The sequence below is a fragment of the Falco peregrinus genome, chromosome 7, assembly GCF_023634155.1.
Source record: "Falco peregrinus isolate bFalPer1 chromosome 7, bFalPer1.pri, whole genome shotgun sequence".
NCBI classification, from domain to species: Eukaryota; Metazoa; Chordata; class Aves; order Falconiformes; family Falconidae; genus Falco; species Falco peregrinus.
In genome coordinates this window covers 29,825,802-29,848,809 of record NC_073727.1, presented here as the reverse complement: position 1 = coordinate 29,848,809, position 23,008 = coordinate 29,825,802, and the positions used below count along the sequence as shown (strand labels likewise).

General features: G+C 38.9%; 1 protein-coding gene across 1 annotated transcript in view; it reads left to right on the top strand.

Annotated features, from left to right (window-relative positions):
- ROS1 (ROS proto-oncogene 1, receptor tyrosine kinase) overlaps positions 1–23,008 on the top strand; it is a 71,659-nt gene that overhangs the window by 25,617 nt on the left and 23,034 nt on the right. The window contains exons 19-33 of the mRNA XM_055810730.1: positions 787–1,001; positions 1,334–1,498; positions 2,093–2,254; positions 3,090–3,352; positions 4,215–4,278; positions 4,939–5,141; positions 5,847–6,058; positions 6,562–6,848; positions 7,781–7,957; positions 10,383–10,600; positions 11,268–11,406; positions 16,446–16,678; positions 19,526–19,702; positions 20,717–20,891; positions 21,373–21,490. Of these exons, the coding sequence (XP_055666705.1) occupies positions 787–1,001; positions 1,334–1,498; positions 2,093–2,254; positions 3,090–3,352; positions 4,215–4,278; positions 4,939–5,141; positions 5,847–6,058; positions 6,562–6,848; positions 7,781–7,957; positions 10,383–10,600; positions 11,268–11,406; positions 16,446–16,678; positions 19,526–19,702; positions 20,717–20,891; positions 21,373–21,490 (2,808 nt within the window). The remainder of the gene's footprint in view (positions 1–786; positions 1,002–1,333; positions 1,499–2,092; positions 2,255–3,089; positions 3,353–4,214; positions 4,279–4,938; positions 5,142–5,846; positions 6,059–6,561; positions 6,849–7,780; positions 7,958–10,382; positions 10,601–11,267; positions 11,407–16,445; positions 16,679–19,525; positions 19,703–20,716; positions 20,892–21,372; positions 21,491–23,008) is intronic.

Genomic DNA, 23,008 nt, shown 5'->3' with positions numbered 1-23,008 from the left:
TTAGTTTTAGCTAGAACATGCAGCTCCAGTGTGAACCAATTGACAGCCATACATCATTGTTCCTGGCATGCCAGAACAGAGAGATTAGAAATAATCCACCCTAATGGACCTGATGGCATGTCAAAGCTTTTCCAAATTTGTTTTGGATAGCATGTGTCTAAGCTGATAGACATTTCTGAGATGGCAAAATGATGCCTTTTACAACACATTTAATCTCTCACCCAGAAGATAAATTTGTTCCAAAAAAGGCCTGTACGTTTTGACTAGAAGTAACATGACAGATTAAATCACCAGTGATCCCAGTGGAGGAAAATGTTAAGAGAGCTTAGTAAATAACAGAAGGTTATCAAGGAAACTAGCAGGCTCAAATTCATCTGAGGACCTGCTGTAACAAAGTAGAATGAATCTCATGTTATGAAGTAGACTCTACTGTTTCAATGCAATTGCTGAGAGAAGGTGGGCTGGTTTTTCAAAATATTCAATTTTCTACATCCGTACACCAGAATATGAAGCCATTTTACGTTTTCTAATGAAATCAAGGGAATTAAGGCTTTGCTTTTTTTTTTTTTTGGTAAAATTTTGACAGGTCTTTCTGCAATGTGCCATTCTGAAAAGCATTCTGCTTTGGAGAACTTAAAGAAAACTTTTTGAATTGTTTCCCTACCTCCTGCATCAGTATTAAGAATCTAAATGATGCAAAACTTATCAGTGTGTCAAACATTGCATAAATCTTGTTCTCTCTACATGTGTGTTTTCAGTTTTCTGATTTCATATGTGTTTTCACAGTTGTGGTAATGCCATCATCACAGAATTTGCAGCATGGAGTACTTCAGAAATATCTCAGAGTACACTGCAATACTACAGTGGTCGTCTGTTCTGGATTAATAGTCTTCAGTTCATTACAACTCAGGAAGTCAACCAGAGCCTTAGCATTCCCTTCTCACAACCAGCAGAGTTTGCAGCCTTTACCCTTGTTCATACATCACTTAAACCTTTGCCAGGTACGTTATTTTCTTGAGCTAAACCCCTCAAGAAAGGTATTCACTGTCAGCTTGTAATTCTTTGTTCTTAGAATCCTTCAGTCATTTGACAAAAGATAAGAACAACAGCAACTTATTAATAAATATATCAGGCTATAGCTGGATAATGTGCAATTATAAAAGCTGATGGGTATGGCAAAAAAGAATAAATGGTGTTATTATTCATTGTTTCTACCTAATGACAACTTACCAGATTTTCCATAGTTCTTTAACGTTTCAAGTCAGGTTTGAAAAGTCTACCTAATGCTCATATTCTTTACATTATTATTATTTCTTCCTCTTTTCATGGACAGGAAATCTTTCTTTTACACCAAAAGTGATTCCAGATTCAGTGCCAGAGTCTTCCTTCAGGATTAAAGGAAATTCTTCAAGTTTTCACATCACTTGGAGTCCCTCCACAAACGTGGAATGGGGATCTGTCTTTTACTGCGTAGGATCAAAAGCTCTGCAAGTGAGGATATTCATGCAATCCCTCTCTATTACCTCCACGTATTACTGCATCTACTTGCTGATGAATCTGTCTTTAAACAGAAATACAGTTTGTTTCTGCTTTAGCATTTACAAATTGGTCAAGCAACCAGACTAAACTGTAAATATAAAGCAAGTTGTCCTGTTTATTCATCACTGAGGCCAGCACAGGAGGAATACAGCATACAGTCTTGGCAGTAGCTCTGGGCTAGCTGCTGGGGTGTGAAGTGCCAGGCAAGGAGTTTCCAGTGCTCAAAGATGTGTGAGAAAGCTTTTCACAATAACTCAGAGACAGAATTGCCCTCTGAACTGCCAGTGGGACAGCCTTTGCCTGAATGTGAAATCTAGCCTTCATCCAGACTTTATTTTAGCACCTTTGGTGAGCTTTACTTCAAATTCAAAGGGCAGATTGCTATGTGTTGCTACAGTGCCACAGGAGTTGATGAAATAATGATCATTCACAGGAAGAGAAGCTCTGCCTTGATTTAGTTGACCAGCTTGCTGAGGGGAGTTTTGGAAAACTGAGGGCCTTTCTGAGAGGGAAAAAAATGTTTTATTTTATTCTGGTTTGTTTCATTCACAGTCTTTGGAGAGTGAACGGTGTCTCTATCCCCATAACCTGACAGTGCCATACTACAGAGTTGATTGGCTGGAACCATTTGCACTCTTTGATTTTACTGTCACTCCATACACATACTGGGGCAAGGCACGAACAACATCTGCATCCCTTCGAGCCCCTGAAGGAGGTACTAGAATTTTAAATCCCATTCCTCACCTGTAATGGGTACTGGGACCGGGTCTATGTCAGCAAGTGAAACCCTGGAGAGGAATGAGCAGCTTTCAGGGCTAGTCAGCTGCAGGCAGAGTTGCAAGGACAAGTTCCTGAGTATCTTTGCAATTATCTATTGCACACATAAATGCACATACTTGCATCAATAGAATTTGGAACAGAAAGTGTATGACTATATCTACCATGTGCCTATGACTATGAGCAAGAAAAAGAAATTGAGATCCGTTACAATGACCATCAAAGGCTGCATAACCTTTGTAATAAAGTGTAATAACCACTCCTTAAATTTTTAGTAAATGTTATGCACTTTTTACTTCAGTGTTTATTTTTGCTCTCATGCAGGTCAAAGGTAAGTCAGCTAAAATAAAACGTTAAGTGACTGCAGTGCTGAGAGAGAGTTTATAAGCTACCGTAGATTTTGAAGTGGATAGGAGAGGAGGTAAGAGCACGCTTTATGTTGTGAAAATTCTTGTAGCTCCATTGCTACCTACAGGACTAGGCTAAATAGATACGTCCCAGTCTGAGTGCAAGAGTGCATTTGTCTCTGTTTATACAGGGGTTTTTTTGCTAAGTTAAAATCAGATAACCACACACCAATGGAAGACAGAAAGGAATTACCATGAAGTTTTAGATATTCTTCTGTAATTTACACTTCACCAATTGCTAAGTGGCTCTGTCAGCATCAGGGTTATGAAGTTCAGGCTCAAAACTGAAAGAGTTGATTATGAGGTAGAGTTTGTGTTTTAACAGGAGTACTTTGCTTTGTGTTTTTTATCATTTTTCTTATACAGTTCCTTCAGCACCTACAAAGCCTAGAATATATGTGTTACAAAATAACCTACATGAAAGTGATGAGAAAGTCCTTGTGGAGTTCAGGTGGGACAGACCTGAAAGGGACAATGGAGTATTAACACAGTTCAGGGTTTACTATCAACTATTGAGTCAGAGTGGCACTGCTGATGCTTTCATGGAGTGGAACGTGAGCAATGTTAAACCCACCCTGATGCTCTTTTCTCTCGGGGATGTGCTTCCCAGCCTCACAGTAAGGTTTCAGGTATGAAAAATTACTGAGCTTATCCCATGCCAGATGGTAGATATTATCAGTGCAGCCTGATGTGTTTGCCTAGGATACAGTATTGGGCTTGGGGCAAGAACTTGTGGTTTCTGCTTGTGGAACTGCTGATTGACTGACTCACCCTTGTATACTTGGCTTAACCTTTCTATGTAGTGTTGTTCACTGAATAAGGTGGAAAACAATGCTGCAATATTGTACAGATTTGTTAAAGCCCAAAAGAAACTGTTCTAGAAGTCTCCCAAAGCCACTGCTAGAAACTGCAAGTTAAATATAGATTGGGCTGAGCTGGTGGATGACAGGCGATTAAAAAGCCACAGATCAAGAGAAATTCCCCTGCTGGAGAAATGCAAGGACTCACATGGCTTCTATAAAGAGAGACTTCCATATTAAAACTTGTCAAGAGGTCATGTTTTCATTGTAATAAAAGTTTTGGAATGTGTGCTTGAAAGAAAGTTAAAAGTATGAGAGCATGTAACAGACCAGGTACTGATGGAGGAGAATACCATGTTGGTTGCAGCATCAACAAACAGTAGGAATTGCTTCAGCTTGGGGAAGGAGACAAGACTGTCTGGTGTTCTTTGAGCTCTAATTGATAGATGTAGCATGAATTGTCACTCTGTCCACTGCTTAAAATTCTCTTCATTGCCATGGTCCAAGCCTGAATGTAGCCTTTGAACTGACCAGCACAGCCTTAGGTCAATCAGAGCACATGCATATGTTCCTAGCTGTGCAGCCAGGAGATCTGGTTCTGGTTTTGTCTTTAACTATATGACTCTACAGGCTTACAAACACAATCATTTATGCTGCTACTTGACATATTTAACAAACTCCTGTCCCACAGGTGCAAGCCTTCACCTCTGTGGGTCCAGGACCTTTGTCTGATATAGCAGAGAGGAATTCATCAGGTATGGATGATTGAGATGCCATCTCATGGTTTGTGTGTAGTAGCTGCTAAAGTTGACAGTACAGGAATTTGGTAATCTGATAAATAGCCTCTGACACTTTGTGTGACCTTTGTTCCACCCTACAGTAGACACCACAGAGGAAATAATTACAGCTTCTGACGTGAAATGACTAATGCATTTCTTATCATTACATAAATATCAGGAATCTCAAGCCTTTTCTCAAAACTATGCTAAATTAACTTTTCTAGGGAACCCCAGGGTTGTATGAAACAACAGGTTTTGATCTGTAATCTGCATACTCTAGAGATGATAGAATATTTCTACTTGGACTGTGAAAGGTAACTAAGAGAGTTAGACATCTACTAGGGATCATAGGCTATTTCTAGTTGGATTGTTAAAGGTAATTAAGTGAACAAATATGTTTTTACTAGGTTTAAATTTGTTAGATAAGCATCCACAATGCCATTTAAAAAAATCTTAGGACTTTGTGTGTGATGACAACAAAGTATCTCATTATTTTATTTATTTGTTGTGACATGTGACCAAATACGATTTGTGCAGGGCCATCATTTATTTTTATCTTGTACTTGCTTTCCTTATGAATGACTGCTATTGTCTAGAATGCTTTTTGTAAATTCTGCTATGCCCTTTTCCTTCCAGATCTTTTCCCTGTCCCAACTCTTATAACTGTTTCTGCCAATAAGTTGTTTCTTACTGACATTGACAATAATCATACCACATGGGAACTTTCAGCAAAGGCAAATGTAAAGGACATCTGTTATACTGCTAATGATGACAAAATATACTATATCGTAGAAGATTCTCTGTTTCTTTTGAATATACAGACTGCTTCAAAGTTTCAGGTATTCCTTTGTTCATTCCCTTGCTTGAGAGAATCTAGGAGAATATGTGGCCATTATTGTCATTATTTTGGGGCTAATTATGTTTTTGAAGACATCAAAACTACATTTTTGAAACAGAAAAAAGTCACATGGTGATCAAAGCACATTTAATGGCAAAATACAGAACTGGAAGGACACAATTTTCTTAATGACTGCCAGTTCGTATGATATGTAATATAAAAGAGATTAGCTGGATAATTTTCCTTTCTAGCAGTGCAATAAAAATATGTATAATATAATAAAATTTGGACTTCAATTTTTATGTCAGCAATAGCTATTAGAATAAGCCGGAGTATGCCATTGGTATCCTATTAAATCATGTATGATTTTAGTGACATTTGCTTTGTTGATATTTCAACAGATATTTAATTTTAAATTCACACTATTAAATACAATTAATTTCATGTATCAAATGTAATTTAATTTTATTTTATTCTAATTTCAAGAATATGGAAGCAACATGGAAGCAACAATTGATATTTGTGAAACAATAGTTTTCATTTGTATAAAAATATTGGACTCTTCATTCTATGGCATAGAATCTTTATATATTGTCTTCTGCATGCCAAGTAGAAATTATTTTGGAAACAAATATAATTTCATAATGTCAGGTGGGAAAATTCTGCTCTCAAGCAGTTTTAATAATTTTCTAAATTTTTTCTTAAGTTTTTCAGAGATGCATATCTTCACAATGCCACAGCCATCACAGTTGACTGGATTGCAAGACACCTCTTTGTTGCCCTGAAAACACCATGGAATGAAATTCAAATGTTTGTTATTGATCTTGAGGTCAAGATAAAATCTTTAAAACCCTTGAACATACAGTTGGGTAAAAGTAATTCAACTGTATCATCTCTGTTTTCATATCCTTTGTCAAGGTAAGGCATATATTACTTTTTAAAAGCATATTTTTAGTGTGATTTTCATCAAATCATCACTGTTAAGGACCAAAAAGGACTTTTTATAGTACACAAGTGTTTTGCATTGTGTAAATGGAGAAACTATCTGGACATAGTTCTACTTTTATACTGCAAGCTGAGCTTGGACATATCTAATTTCAAGATGTCCGTGTCTGAGTGAAGATTTCAAATGATACTGAAATACTAATGGGTTCTTCTGTTTAAGTGATGCAAATGAAAGTCAGCACCAGACCACAACTTTTTACAGTAACTGTTTTATCCAAAATAAATAATCAGTTATTGTGACCTTCCATTAAAAAATGCCCTTTAAACACCTGGAATCACTATGCAAGTATGCTGCTGTAGTTACTGTGTTCTAAATGTTTGGGATGTTTGTGACTGTAGTCACTACAGGACTGCATTTAGGGCAGATTGCTCAGATGGAAGTTTTTCTACTGTAAGTAATGCATTTTGTTTGATAGCCGCTTGTACTGGATGGAGGAGCTTGATTATGGCTGCCGTATGTTTTATTATGATATTCTGAACGACACCGTGCACCACATTTTGGGATACGTGTCAGCAGAAGAACAGATGAGGAACTACTGCAGCTGTAACGTGGCAGAAGCAGAGCTAGGAAGACCTATGAGTATAGATGTGTCTGACTCCAAGAATCCCCAGCTGCTCTTTATCAGAGGAAGAGGTGAAATATGGGCCTCAGATATGGATGCTTGCCACTGCTGGGAAATTACCAAAATACAAAGTTTTCAAGGTCTGAGTACTCTGTTATGTTTCTAGGTAGTTTGTGATTCTTTCTCTTGCACAAAACAATGTTCATTTCCACAAAATAGTTTTAAAGAAACACTTCTGTTACAAAATTGATTTATCTACAGGCAAGATGGTCAAAATGTGTTCTGTGTTTCTAGTTGTGTACCCTGTTGATACAAAGTAGGAGAAAGAGCAGTGTGAGGATATTTACTGATGCAAATATATATTCTAGTAAAATGTAAATCAAATGGAGATGCTACAGCCTTAAATGCTACTTGCCAACGTATTTCACTTATAGTATTAACACATCATTTTACTAGGGTTTCGTATCAGATACACCTATTACAGTTTACCCCAATGAAAAGGTACAATAACATCTTACACTATGCCTGAAAGTGGCATTGCAGACTTCAACACGTGGGGAGGGTACTTCATGCAGGTAGAGTCTTATATGACAACTTACCTATGTTGCACTTCTTGTAATGATAACACTTAATCTTGGTTGCTCAGTTTTCAGCTGGGTTCTGGAGGAGCGCTGGTAAAGCTGTTCTGTTACCAGAGGAGCTGTCTTAATTGTTCCTGGGAGATGGCAGAGCCCTGCCTGTGTGGTTTTCATCTTGGAAAAATTATGGAAGTTTCTATAGACAAAGGTGTTTTATTTCTGATGTTTCTTAATTGAATTGCAGTTCTCATAATTATGGATAATAAAAAGCCTTCAAATCAACACTTCTAAACTGAAATAACATAGTGTTTCAGTGTCATGAGACCTATTGGAAAATATCAGTAATGTCTTTTCCAGGGAGGCCTTTGAAGACATGGTATGACTAAGATACTCACCTATATTGACTCACAGTGAATACAAGCACCCATCTGCTCTTATAAAATTGTGTGCTCAGGGTGTATCCTGAAGCTTAACTATACAATGTTTTCCTACAGGTAGGAAAATTGGGAGCTTGACTGTAGATAAGAAATTTATATACTGGAGCACTGAAGCAAAGGAATACACTGAAATTTGGCTAGCAAATAAAGAAAGTACAAGACACTTCCTTCAGAAGAGAGCAAATAACAAACTGAAGATCTTAGCCTACAGCTCAGCAGCCCAATTGTATCCAGGTAGAGGGGATTTGCATTGTTTTGTAAATGTAGCAAGTTTATTTCAGAGCATGTATTTGAGTTGCAGATCATGCTATGTGTATTTATGTAAAATGTGCTTTATGGATTCAGGTACCTTCTAGAGAGAAACAATTCACTATGCACATTTTTAAAAGGATGAATGTAAGGACTGGCCTTGTGTTGAATCCCATGGAAGGTTGTGATGGTGAATATTGCCTGTGTTTCAAAGGCTCAGGTTGTTAACACCAAACCACGCCTATTTTTAAACTTGCATCAAACCTGGAGATTTAGAAAAGGTTATGCACATAAAGCACAGAAAAAGAGCAAATGTCCACAAAGGATTGTAGCAAGAGTTTGATAATGATCCCTAGTATGATACAGATTTCTGGTTTTGTTCACAAGTTTGCAAAGCTGAAAAAGAATGTCTGCCTTTCCAAAGACAGAGATAAGAACTCTGCTTATGCAAACGATTTATAAAAAAAGTACCTGAGAAGCAATTACAGCTTACGTTATAGTAGACACAGGCTTTACTTAGAACTCCTAATATTTTAAACAAACCATAGTAGAATGGTAATGAAAGAAATAAAAATTAATTTTAATAGAGAGGTAGGATTCATGGTACCTATAGGGATCATCTTTGTAAATGCAGGTGTTTAGGAGACCTACTTGCATGATGAATATATTCAAAATAATTCTTTAACTTCAGTATTGCATAAAAATCTGACAAATATACAAGGTAATATTTTAACAGGATGGATTTACTTGGAACATAGGAATTTTGAATTGTTCTGGACAGCCAGTAGAGTTACCCCTGCCTGCAGCTGCTCTGGCCAGTGCCCAGGCTATTCTTACCAGTACTTTGGGCAAGTTTGTTCCCATGAGGTCTGTGTGGGCTTGGCACTGGTGCAGGAACCTGGTTTGGCTTTGGTACAGAATGTGCCAATCCCTGTCCCCAGGTATAGGGTTTCCTGCAAGCTGGTGCAGCAAAGGACGAACTGAATTTCAGTCCAAAGGGATTATTTCTACCCAGAGATTCCCACAGAGAAATTCTTATTTTCATCGAGTGCTGAAAATATTTGGAGGAACATACAGCCTTGGCATTTGGAGGGGGAGGGCAATGCACAGAATTATTCACACAAGTTTCAGATAAAAGTAAATGAACATACTAAAATAAGAAAAAAAAATATTCTTCTCCTGAAGAAATATTGAAAGCAAATGGTATATATGTGAAAAAGTGATGTTTGCAAAGACTAGCTGGGTTGACTGACATGCTTTTTATTGCTTTCGTGATGTGATCAAGGAGTACTGCTGAAGTTTCCTTTCATTTTAACCTATTTAATTGCCATCCAGAGTTGTGATGTCAGTTGATCATTTAACACATCAGAAGTACTCAGTGAAAATTATTGTCCTGTCACAGATTCTGTGAGAGAATGATTTCTCTTCAGGGTTAGGAAGAAGGGGACTGAATATGTAGTGAAGGATTTTCTTGTCAGGGTAAACACATTTCTATGGAACTGCCTGACAGAAACTTTAACTCTGAAAATGACTCAATTCCTTATTCCATCTGGGACTTTTCCCATGGGAGTTTTACTCCTCTAGGTAACTGTAAAATTGACAAAGATTCAATCTTACATTTATTTCTGTTGAACAGACATCTTTATTCTCCTTCCCTTATATGCATAAACCTGACTTTGGCAGGAATGGCAGGATTGCTCATTTAGGGAGAAAGATCTCAACAATGAGGTTAGTTGTTGTGGCCTAAGGGCAAACATTTGTTCTTGTACCATCTTCCCCATGCATGTACCTTAATCTTTTATTTCTTGGCAGCATGTCCATTCAATATATTTTTAATTTGTTTTTAAAAGTACATCAAGTGATGAGGTGTTTTCTTTTGTTGCTTTTTGCTTACTGTCAGAGAGCAGTTTTTTCTTTCCAAAATTGGTCTCCCATTTCCCTGTTGTTACTATGACCTTTACACATAGGAAGCTGGTTGGAAGAAAAGAGATAACATTTAATTGCTAGAGAAAGGTACTCTCTATTTTGCATATCTGTCTTTCCTGTGACAAGCAAGTTTGGACTCATCAGTGTATACTGCCCTTGATAACACAGCAACTACAATCTGGATTTTCAAGGTTTTCAGGTACTTAAAGAAGAACCTACATTCTTTAGGAAATCTACTTTTAGTACATCCCTGTCTTATCAAAGATAAACGAGACTTTACTTTGATGACCACTGTTTTTCTGTCCATGAAAGTAATCAAATATAGTACATTCAGGTGGGATTTTTTTTGTTTCAGTTTGTGAAAGCAGGAAGAATACTTTGTGGTTATGTTTTCTCATAGGAACAGTGGTAGAATCCCATGCAAGTTTGGATTGGTATAGCAGTAATTGATTTTTTAAAATTATTTTTTTTATGTCTTTCCTAGATAAAAGATGCTTGACTCTATTGCCAGACACTGAGAAACCTACTATCCTTGATAAGACTAACACCAGTTTTATGTTAAGCTTGCCATCTGTCACACCACAGCATCTATGCCCCGACATATCACAGCCTACACCAACATACCTGGTATTTCTCCGACAAATGACTAACAACTGCAGGAACTCAAGCTACTGTTTGTCTGCTCGACAGCAAAAAACATTGGTATGGCTCTTTTGGAAGAAAAATGCACATGATACCATATATAAATAGGGAATGCGTTATCATTTCTAGTCATTTTATAAACCATTCTGTAACTTTCTACTGGAGTTTTTCCACTTCTGCATTCCCAACAGTAATTCCCCTTTCTGTCTGGTATTTGTTGAGTGGTAGATCCCTTAGCTTTCCTTTGTGCAAGTACAACTCTATTTTTTAACATGCCTCTGCTAAAATCCTGTTGAAATGAGTCTTCAGTTTCTACTTGTAAAAAGAGCAGTTGTGGTGGATATTAATCTGTTTAAATAACTCTTGAGACTGTCCAGCAACCATATGGCTTGCCTTTATGTGTTTTGTGATAATTGTACTTTCCTTCATAATTTTTTTCTGTTACATTTTACTTTACTCTTCCATTTCCTATTTTAAGTACCAGCCACTGAACAGTGTAGTATTGTAGCCATGCTAATTGCATCTCAGCTTATTTTTTGGTATGTGTTTTCTGTAGTGAGCTATTATGCAAATTATCATTTTAACGTTCTTTTTTAAGCACTAAAATATATTAGAATACAAAAGCACTACTATATTATTTTTAACACTCATTTCATTGACATGATTGATGTGCTATATGAATCTCTTTTCTAAGAATACATGTTTATTATTTGATTTTGAATAACAGGAATTTCAGGGTCCTATAGCTGTCATAGACAATCTACAGCCATTTTCAAGTTATGCCATACAAGTTGCAGTGAAAAACTACTTTTCATATGAAGGAGTGCCTATGGGAAATGAGATGATTGGCAGAACTCTATATGGAGGTTTGTTTCACATTTTGTTCTGATTTTGAACAGAATCCTCATGTCAGTTTTAAGAAGATGCGTGTAAGTTCGGGTTGCAAATCAGAAAGCAGAGAAATTTTCTGCTTAAAATGTAACCTGTGTAGAACTTTAAAAGGTTTTGGCAACCAGACAATGGATCTGTAGAATTCATAAAATATTTATGTATTCTTTAATGCTTTTGTTCACTGACTTTGTAAGGAAAGATAAACTATGGTTAAAAGTGGCTAAACAGTTGCAGTTTCTGCCTTGGACCACATTTTTAGGAAGTTGTATTTGAATGTGTATGTGGTTACATATGTTTAAATATGTGTGTTATTCATTCATATACATAATCTTTCATATACATTCAGCATTAAGATTTTCCCCCTTGTCTTGACATTATTCTCATAATTACTGTTTCTTAGGGTAATGCAGGTATGATTTATTGTGAACCAGGCTGAAAAGACAGCACTTCATTTTTACTTCTGTTGGCCTATGTCAATATGTCAATAGCACATTTTCGGTTGGTTTCAAGAATTTTTGTGTGCCCTTCTCAGTCCCTGTCACACTAGAAGAAGAAAGCTGGGAGTAGTGCTCTGAACTTGAACATTCACTGTGTCATTTAGGGCAGAGTGTGGTCTGGTTAGGGATTACCTGAAAGTAAATAAATACATTGGTAAACTTATCTAACTATGGCAGAAGGAAAGTAAGAAACTTTGGTGGGAGTGAATGGGTGAGAGGTATGACTGAAGGCAAGAGGTCAGGATATGATGGCAAGTGTGGTGGGTTGACCCTGGCTGGACACCAGGTGCCCACCAAAGCTACTCTATCACTCCCCTCCTCAGCTGCACAGGGGAGAGAAAATATAACAAAAGGCTCCTGGGTCTCTTCTTGGGGCATCCACCTGCTCTGGCGTGGGGTCCTCCACAGGCTGCAGGTGGGTACCTGCTCCAGCGTTACCCTCCATGGGCTGAGGGGCACAGCCTGCCTCACCATGGGCTGCAGGGGAATCTCTGCTGCAGTGCCTGGGGCACCTCCTGCCTCCTTCTGCACTGACCTGCGTGTCTGCAGAGTGGTTGCTTTCACATGTTCTCACTCCTCTCTTCTGCCACAATTTGTTGCGCAGGTGTTTTTGTTTTTTCCCTTTTAAAATACTCTATCCCATAGGTGCTACCACCATTGCTGATAGGCTTGGCCTTGGCCAGCAGTGGGTCCGTCCTGGAGCCGGCTGGCGTTGGCTCATCAGACATAAGGGAAGCTTCTATCAGAAGCCACCCCTGTAGCCCCCCTCCAACAAAACCTTGCCACACAAACCCAATACAGCAAGGCAGCCAAATGTAATTGTGTTTAAGCAGAGCTACCCCTGTACTCTGTAATGAGGTGTGACCCACTGATGCAATGGGGGAGGACAAGACAAGAACTTGTAAGCAGGGTCTGAGGGAGCAGGTAGCTGCAGCCTAGAAATGGGTAACAGGATCACAGCTCACTTTTTGGGAAAGCAGGAGGCATTCACGAAGTGACACACCAAGGCTATATTTGGGGAAAACCTGCATACAGTGTTGTCCTTCAGAGACAAGATGCAGTGTAAGTGAAAGGTGTTTTTTATTTTAAAGGTTTTCTCTTGTGTACAAGTTGCTTTTGGAAAAAAAATAGAAAGAAAGAGAAAAGAAAACATGATCAGGAGCATTCTATATAGTTTGTGATTCAACCTGGTTCTTTATTATTTGAGAGTTGGGCCTGTACTGTAGCATGTCTAGTTTATAAAACAGTTTTCACCTCACATGATACACATGTGCTATATTACCTGGTGATGTAGCTCAAGAAATGTGTCTAGGCTGCACTTTAATGCAGACCCAGGTGCTGGGTCTGTGAGTGCTCCACTGTGAGTGCCAGCATGTCTCCCATCTATCCTTGAAGCCCACATGGCCCAGAAGCTTTCCTCAAATGCTACAAGGGCAAATGAGATTTGTAGGCAGCCCAAGTTCAAGACCTCCTTATTCTTTGAGAGTACTACTAGTCTGAGCTAGATGCCTCCTGTGGTTGGAAATTTGATTAGGGCAGGAAGGTGTTTCTGCTCAGTCCCTGCTTCACTCTGCCTGTTGGCAGCTGCCGTCCCAGTCTCCCTGAAGCTCTTGTCATTTCCCAGAAAGAAAAGCATCATCCGACGACACATGCTATGCATTTGCATGTGGTGTCTGCCTTGCAGCCCAACCCAACAGAAGCATCTTGCTCAGCAATTTTTCTTCTTTTCTATGTGTATGTGTGCACATGCACACTTGTAGCTGTCTTCATGAGGAGCTGCCTTTGTACTGCTCCTCAGATAATTTCCTCATCATTGGAGTAATGCCGCTGGACTCACTTGATGGAAACATGGAAAACTATAATGAGCTAGCTATTCCCTGTAGTACACATAGTACCTGCTTGCTCTTCTGTTGTGTCAGATTTGCTTTGCAACTGTGCTCTATTTATTGCACCTGGTGTCACCAACGAGGGTCAGCTTGGTCCACATAAATTCACCACTTGCAGAGCCATCAGGCACCTCTGATAACACCCAAGTCAGCAAGGCAGAACTGCAGCCAAGCCAACATGGCAGCCTGTTTGTGTTTTGCAGGAAAGACTGGGAAAATGGTACCTAGAGATGCTTGCTGGTGAACTCATAGTGATGTGGGAGTGCTATAGTCCCCACTCTCACTAGTTTTCCTGCCTGGATCTTGTCCTGCAGAATGGAAGTGGTCCTCCTTCAAGAGAGGATGAAGGACTGAAATTGAGAGGTGCAGAAGCACCTGGTCCTTGGGTATTTTCTCACTTAACCCAGCTACAGCACGGCTAGCTATAGCTGACATATAGCTGTGCAGATTACACAACTATGTAGGTATTACTGTGACATGCAGTTGAGGTGCCACAGCAGGAGTCCTAAGGTTTCCCCTTCTTTCCCTTTACCTCTGCTGGGCTTTTGGCTGCTTCAGAAGATGCTGAAGCAACTGGAATTGAAATAAGCACAGCCACCACTGTGGTTTTTTCTTACGTGTCTCAATGTTTCTTTCCCTTACTTATCAACTGTGCCCAAGGAAACATTTTATTCAGAATAGCTGGCAACAAATATATGCCAAGGGGTCCTGAACCCTTTTGTTCTTCTCTTGGGGATGCAGCCTGTGGTTTCTGTAAAAGGCTCATCTGTCGAACATATAACCTCTCTTTAAGATGGACCTCTTTTCTTCTTTCAAATGAAAGTGGAGCAAGAGGTACAGGCACACTGTCACTCTTCTTTTGGGATCCAGACATACTATACTTTGGAAGTTCTCTTCCAACCATGCTATTTTATTTTTTTCTCTTAACAGTCAGATCTCTTGGCATCTGCAGCATCAAGGAAATAAGCTCTCATCCTGTGTGGATCTCTGAATATTATGAACATATTCCTAAGGACTCTATGGCAAAGAATAAGAAAAGCTAGCCTATGATCAGTAGATTTCAACTCTTTGCATGGGAATCCACATCTGTATTGTAAAATTTGTATGACACACTGATTGAATAAGATTGACTACTATTGGGATGTGGCAAGTATTCATACTGTTGCTTCTTTGTGTGGTGAATGGAACCATCCTGCAGCAACGTACAACCTTTCAGTGATGAAATGTAAAGGCAGCATATGAAATCGGAGACTGGGTTGCTCCACTGAAATGGAATTTTTCAGTCTCAAGTTAAAATGAAACATGAAACTCAGAACGGGCTTTCGAGTTGGGGCAAACCAAAACATCAGGATCAAAATAGAGTCCTAGACAAGAAAGAAAAAGTCAACCTAAAAATCACACCAGCCCCCAAACATTTTTAATATTTACTTGCATCAACACTGAGAGCTTTTCACAAATTGTTACCAAATTTCCAACCACCTCTAAACAGTATATGTGTCCTGGCACTTATGTTCTCAATTTCATGAATGTAACTGCTAGTTTAGATTGTAATCAGATGCTGCTAGAGCTTCTTGAACTATTTCACACCTCTCAAGCTGTGTGAATTCCTTTTGTCTTTCCCTCAATTTTGTAATGAAATTGAAGAAGTTTGGATTAATCTGTACTTTCCAACAAATACTAAGATAAAGGCAAGGAAAAAAACAGGAAGACAGCTTGGAAAAATTAATGCATTGCTCTTGCCACAGAGTGTCACTCTTACTCCACATGTCTTAGCTAGTGAAATGAGAAATTTGTCTTCACTAGTCTAGCTTCTGCACATTTCATTTAAATAATCTGCAGTGTTGTTACTAGGGCATAAATTATATCATATATACCCATCATTCTGATATGTTTGGAACACAGATAGTGTAATGACTTGTTAACTTTTTACTATCCGGGCAGTTCAATAGGAAAAAAAATAATATAGAGTTGGGACATGTTATATACTATTTCAAAGTCTGTGATCTCAAAGCTTCAAAGGAAGGGTTGATTTTTCCAGCACAATTAGTGAATAACCAGCTGGCATGAACATCAAACCAGCACCCCAGTTTCTTGCTTATACAGCTCAGGCCATGTATTTTTGAGCAAAATTGTAAATGATGGAAAACAATGCTTAGTTTTGTCTTTTCTTCCTTCCGACTTTTCTGTTCAATAAAGACTTTCCAATTGGAATAGTGCATGGGCACTGGTTCTAGTGTATATCCAAGTAAGTATCATATTAAACTCACATCATCTGAGACCCTTATTAGTAAACTAAGAGAGAACAGAAATTCAGTGATATGGCTATAAATGTAGAGGTATAGGACAGCCGTTGAAGATTTTTTGTCTGCTTGCATGGTAGAATAGCCAAGGAGATACTAAAAAAGTCCTCAAAATATTTTGAACCTGTCTGCAGCTGACTGACTGTACAGGAATATGAGTTTTACATGTGTAGAGTGTCAGTCCTATAAATAGATCATATTCATACACTTATAACCTTTTTTTCCTTCTTCAGTGATATTTCTTGACTTCTCTAAAAAGAAAGCAAACAAACAGGAAAACCTTTAGTAAGATTTGTACTTAAAAGTGGATTGGTTTTTCTTTCTGTTTCAGTACCAGAAGCAGTTGATTCCATTAAGACAGTGGTTTTGTCTGACACCACCATCAGTATATCTTGGAGTGAACCTCTGAAGCCAAATGGACCTCTAGAGTCCATCCACTATCAAATCTCTGTCTATTTATTGCCTCCTGTCCCAGCAACTCCCTTGAGAAAAAGTGAATTTCCAAATGGGATTCTTTCCTGGTCTGTCAGTGGGCTCCAACCTGGAACAAACAATTTGTTCAAGGTATAGTAACAAGCCGTTTTACCTGTTTTTTCACTAACCTGCAAATCTTTAAGTTGCTCTTCTGTAAAGCTACATGTGTGGTTTGAAAATACAAGTTCAGATCTTGACAGACTTCTTTCAGTCCTTTAGTCTTAAGGAAAATTAAACATCACAGTTTATTCCTACAAGAGTTGCTCAGATTAAAACCTTAGAACTGAGATCTTTTCTATTTGGGAAACACATCACAGATCTCAAGAGTAAATAGGAGTTTCTGCTGCAATCCAGCTGTTACTACCCTGATACTTGATGCAACGTGCTAAGAGAGGGTCAACTGATGGGTATTCTCTATTCTCAAAGGAAGGTGCCTGGAACTGTGACTTACTCATGAAGGACTAGGTGAAGTGCAATAAATAGGGCTATGTGAGTGCAAATTGGTCATGGCCAAAAGATAAAGGCTTTTCTCAGGAAAGCAATGTATCTGAAACTTCCGTAAAAGGGAAACCTCTGTATATTATATCAAAGTCAGACTCAGCCATTTTGCCAGTTGTTGCTTTTCTTTTAATAAATAATTTTTCATTTAGGAAAAAAAATATTCTTAGTCCAATAAACCAAAACGGAATTAATAGTTGACCGATTCTGTCTTGCATCAGTCACATTTTAAATAAAAGTATATTATAAATTATATACGCAAGGTTTACAACAAGAACTGACCATTTAACAAATGCAGAGGACTAACAATGCAAGTAGGAGCCTGGCTATTTGGTGGTCTTTGAGGAAAATTTCTGTGGGCAAGAATATTGAAGGTGGTTACAAAACCTCTGATTTTGGATTTCATTGAAATATGATGCTGTCAGTGCTATAGAGTAGTAGTTTCTTCCACTGTCCAGGCAAGTCGTAGACAGAGGAAGATCTAGATTCTCAACTACCTTATTGAAACAGGAAATTTATAGAAATAGGAAGTTTAATCATAGGTCAGCCCCAGGACAGATTGCAGAAACAGCAGAATGGGATATCCATCCATCAGCTGCTGCAATTCATCTGGACTCCCACATTGGCACTGCACAAGTAATTTGGTGGCTTGTATAGTTCTGCTGGGCTATGAACGGTCAGAATAGAGAGGCAGACACATCAGCCCTGCTGCCCCCCCCAGCTGTCACAGACTCAGGCAGCAAGGCCTTTTGGAAAGCCAAGGCAATAGGGGGAGGACCATCCTGAAGCAGAGTCTGTATTATCTGCCTGCACACGTGTCATTGCTGTAAGAATGAGCAGAAAAGAGTAACTTAACATGGAGACAAAATCAAGAAGGTGGGGGAACCAAAGGAGTTGAAAGTACTAAGGACTAAAAATGTGTTTGGGAAGGCTCTGTCAGTATGCTGAAGAAGGAGACAAAAGGAAGAACAGGTTGCAGTATCTAGTGCTTTTCTTTTTCTTTAGTTTTTAGGAACAGAGGATCTGTGACTAGATATTTAATGCAACTGCATGAAACCAAAGGTAGCACAACAGATCAGGAGAAGGAAAGATCAGGTTATGTATATTTGTCAGCAGCATCTGATGGCCTTAAACTACATAAGGAGATGGTTAAAAAGTCTGTGAATGTTCACAATTAGCTTCTGTAACTTTTGGAAGAGAGTAAGTCCCATAAAACTAGCAAAAAAAAGTCACACAACTTCAAAAAGGAAAGAATAGACCACTCTGTAAGTTCAGTACCCAAACTTATTTTAAGGGCATATACAGTTTTACCAGGACTATATTAGGACATATCTAGATATTATTCAGATTATATTATGACAAATGGTAAACAGTTGGTATACAAGCATGTAGAGGATAACAGAGGAATAAAAACATCCAGGATGGATTTGTAAGAATAAAACATACTGTTTCTCCCTTTACAGATGAAAGGTTAAAAGGAAAACAGTAAATGATGTATCTGGACATCAGGGCTATCACCAGATTGATTTTCAAAAGCAACCAAGTAAACATGTCTGCAGAACGCACACTGGGTACATCATAAATACAGTCAAAGGGTGTTTTTCGAAGTTCGTGCATGGGCTGGGAGAACATTTGGCTGATGGCTAAAGGGGATCTATTCTGGTCTTAATTTGGTTTTGTACCTACATTAATGATTTGGATGGTATAGTGGGGAATACCTATATACACATGTCACAATGCTCTCCAAACAAGCCAGCTGCAGCAAGGTCTTTTACCATCACATACCAACATACTCTTCATGCCAGTCCCTCTGCTGCCGTCTCCTCATCTCTCCTCACCCAGAGCACACATTCTCTCTGCTTCTTCCTCGGCTGCTCTCTTCATTGGCTGTCAACCACTTAACAAAACCAGCCACAGCTGCACCTTATCTACATCGGCCAACCCACCGCCCCTGAAGCCAGCCCACAGCTGTATATTATCAATGATAATTAACCCAGCTTCATTCCTCTACATACACACCTACCTATAAGTATGTAAGTATGTATTGGTCATATTTGATTGTGGTATAGTGGAAGGCAGTGTAGTAAGGCACCTCCTTGTCTTGTGTTTTTGTGATTCTAAAACACTGCCTAGCATGTGGTGTGACATCTGCATGTCTGTGTAAGAGTGTGCGGCATTTAAGAAAGGTCTAGAAAGAGAAGAGTTTTAGTAGAGTGATGAAACAACAAACTAAGGAAAGTCACTGAGGAGCGGGACTCTAAGCCATGAAGTTCCAGCCTGCAGATGTGTAATGCTGAAGATGTAATCTTTCTACACCTATATCTATATTGCCTGAATATTGTCTTGTTCAAAAACAGCTGGTTTTCCAAACACTTTGAGTTGTTAAAGCCAACTTTCCAACTGATATGGTACTGTATTGTTCATCCATTTCCTTACTAGGTTCTTGCTTTTCATCCTGACGAGAACTGGTTTTCTGAAAGTGTCTCTGTTACTGCAAAAACTTTTGAGACTCCACCTGCACCTGTCAACATAGTCCCCAGAAATACCAGTTTCCAGCTAGAATGGAAACCTCCTCTGCACGTCAATGAAACCAGCTTCTGGTTTGAGCTGTGTAAGGTAAAAATACCCCTTACTTTTTTTCCACATCAAAGCAAATTTAACCCACTCTGTCCTGGTGTGCAGAGACAGGGTGGCAGGGTGTATATGAAGAGTCTCAGTGGAAAATTTAGGCATGGTGACATCAGTCTTAGTGGCTCAAAAGGGGCAGGATGGAGGCAGTGTTTGCCAGGAACAAGGGGGAGTACAGCTGTAGCATTTAATACTCTGTAGTGCCAAAGGACATCCTGGATGACCCCACCAGAATTCCTCCTGGGTCTCCTGTTTCAGTGGAGTCTTTTCTCACTGCCCTCCTCCAGTCTGGCTTGTAGCTACAAATTCTGTGTCTGCCCTGCCCAAGAAAGAGAAGAAAAGAGTTTTCAGCATTAAATACTAGCTACAAGCTAGTATCTGAATTTTATTTTCCTGTGATAGAAGACAGGAGTAAATGCTGGAGCCAAAAAAATGCCCAGTAGTGCAGACTGTGTAAGTGCTGCAGTGACAGCAGCATGGATGGAAGCTTCGGATTGTAATGCCTGGACCACTGGACACAGAAAATGTCATGTGCTAAACTGGATCACATAGATTCCTTAATATAGATAATTGGATTCATTAGGCCTACACCAAACATTTCCCTGCCCTGAAACAAATGTCATAGCACAATTCTACCAAACCACCTCCTTTCAATCGCATCATGGCAAGCTGAATGCATGGGAACATCACAGTAATCCAGAAATACAAGCTGTACAGAGATAAGCATCAGGAAGGCTCCTTTTGGCTGTGTAAAGGGGTCACTTAATCTGTTGTCCTTTGTGGCTGCCAAGACTTATAAGTCTTCTGAAAACAAATTAAAAACGTAGGTTTTGTGTCCTTGGTCTCCAAGAGGACAAAATGCTGTGATTGAACCAGCATGTGCATAATCTGTCCCTGATGATATTAAAAAGTGGCAAAGTAGTTAATCTACCCAGGAACAGAATGGTGAGACACTTTAAGCAGAGCAAGAAAGCTGACCATGATAATATTTTATTTTTCTAGTGGCAAACAACAAGTGACTGGTTTTCTCCTGCAAGCACTACATGTACAGCAGATCTTGTTTACACGTGCAATCTCACAGGAACTCTTCCTGCAACCAACTACTTTGTAAGAGTAACAGTAGTTTATGTTACAGGAGTGAAAAGCACTTCCTCTTCAACAAGCTTTAAAACCACAGGTAAGCACTTAATGTAGGGTAACAAGATTTTAAGACTATTTTCAGGATGTGAATATTCAAATACAATATTTTGTAAAATTTAGCAGGCAATTTTCTTATACTAAGAGCCAGTAGTTGTGTGTGTTTGAAAAATAAATAGCACAATACCATATTTGCAAAAGTAATAGGGAGAAAGAAATGAGATTCACTTCCAAGTGGAGCAGAAGAAAGAGTGAGGGAAACTGAAACGAAATGCCTATATGCATGTGTACTCATAACTACTAGTGAAAGGGTATATGTGAATGAAAATTTTGAAATTTGTTCATTGCAAAGAGAAGGCCAAAGATTCATTCTTCGTGGGAATTTCTGATGTAGGTCTTCCACCTTTCTGTATGTCTAAACACCCATGGTGCACATCTAAGTTTTTCTCTGTGCCTGTTAGACCTTTGTCTTGCTTTAAACACATTCTATGGGTTCTGTTTCTTCCCTCATTTGTCCTAAGCTGGTGTTCCTGGTAAGCCAGGAGTTCCAATAAGAGCAGAAGATGCTAAAAACTCTGTACAGTGGGAAAAGGCTGATGACAATGGAAGCAACCTGACCTACTACATCTTAGAAAGCAGGTAAGCTATGCATGCAGACGCTTCTCACAGGGAGCAGCCCAGAACAAATCCTTGTCTGCAGGGACTTTCCATTGGGCTCTGATGGGAACAGTGAAATATCTATGATGCAAATGGCCCTTCTCATGGGATGTCTTTCTTGGGTAAACTAAGTAGCTATCATTTCCAGAAATTCCTGTAAAACTTAGAAGAAAATACACATTAATGAGTATTCCAGACCATTTATTTGGATGTATGTTAGTGAATTAGAAGAAGATCTGGAGATATTTTCAAATCACAGATTTCAAGCATGCAGTATGTATTTCTGGCTAAAATATATGTAGAAATATCCTAGTGTTCGGAGGACTTTTGAAAAATCATTATAAAGTTGCCAGAAAAAAATCGTAAGGTACTCCCACCGACATGGGATGACTACATAATTTTTAAAGTGCTCTGTCATCACATACAGATTGCCTAGACTATACATGTCACACTCACTAAGCATCTGTACAGTGCCAATTCACCCTTACCCCTGCACTGGCATTGGAAGGCCTGAATGGACAGGTCAGAGTACATTGCTGTGTGCAGTGACTTTGAAATTTCTCATTTTGTGACCATGACTCTGGAGGGGTCTGTTTCAGGCAGTTAGTGCATGGCTTGATTAATGCATTATCTAAAAATGAGGAGAGTCCATCTTCTGAGATATTCCTATGACATTGTTTGAAATCAGGATTGGTGGAGGGAAGCAATTTTTTAAACTCAGCTATTACTCCTTTTTCCTCAGTTAAGTCTGTCCTTATGAAAGCTAAAGGCTGACAGCACTGTGGAGCTGGGCATACTTTACCTGTATAAGTTTTCACCCAGACATATTTTCCTGGTGCTGTAAGCTTCCTCCATACAGTCCTGTAAGCGTACAGCAGCACTGACCTGTATGCTATGAGACCACAATAATTTTGATATGCCGACAGCCAGTTTGTACCTGGGTTGCTCTGGATGACTAAAGAAAGGACAGTCCCTTGGCCTGTGCCAGGGTTGTGCATTAGCCACTGTGTTCTCCAGGGTCCAGCTTCTTATTCATCTCCAGAATCACAATGCATTAGTGAGGTAAGGTTTTTAAAATAAAATAAGCTTTTCTACTGCAGTCTGACTCTGCATATGCTGATGTTTTTGACTGAATTTCACTTTGAGCCTCATGGTCCTTTTATACCAGATAGAAAAATGTTAGGTCAGTTGCATAGCGTTCTAAAAAATATTTACATAGCCCTTTGAAACAACCCCTGTTTTTCATACAGCTCTGGTAGGGACATGTACACACCAAGGACATGAACACAGTTTTTCCATGTCTTTCTGGTTTAGAAGAGTTTGACCTTTTTTCTGCGTTAAAGAATGTTGGGAGAATGATCGACGTGCTTATGAAGGTCATTTCACGTGAAATATTAGTGTCTTGTGTGACATGAAATGATATTTCAGATATGGCCTTTCAAGTTTAAATACATGGTCCTCTTTTGGTTGGTGAATAATCAGCTCTGAATTTATTGTGAG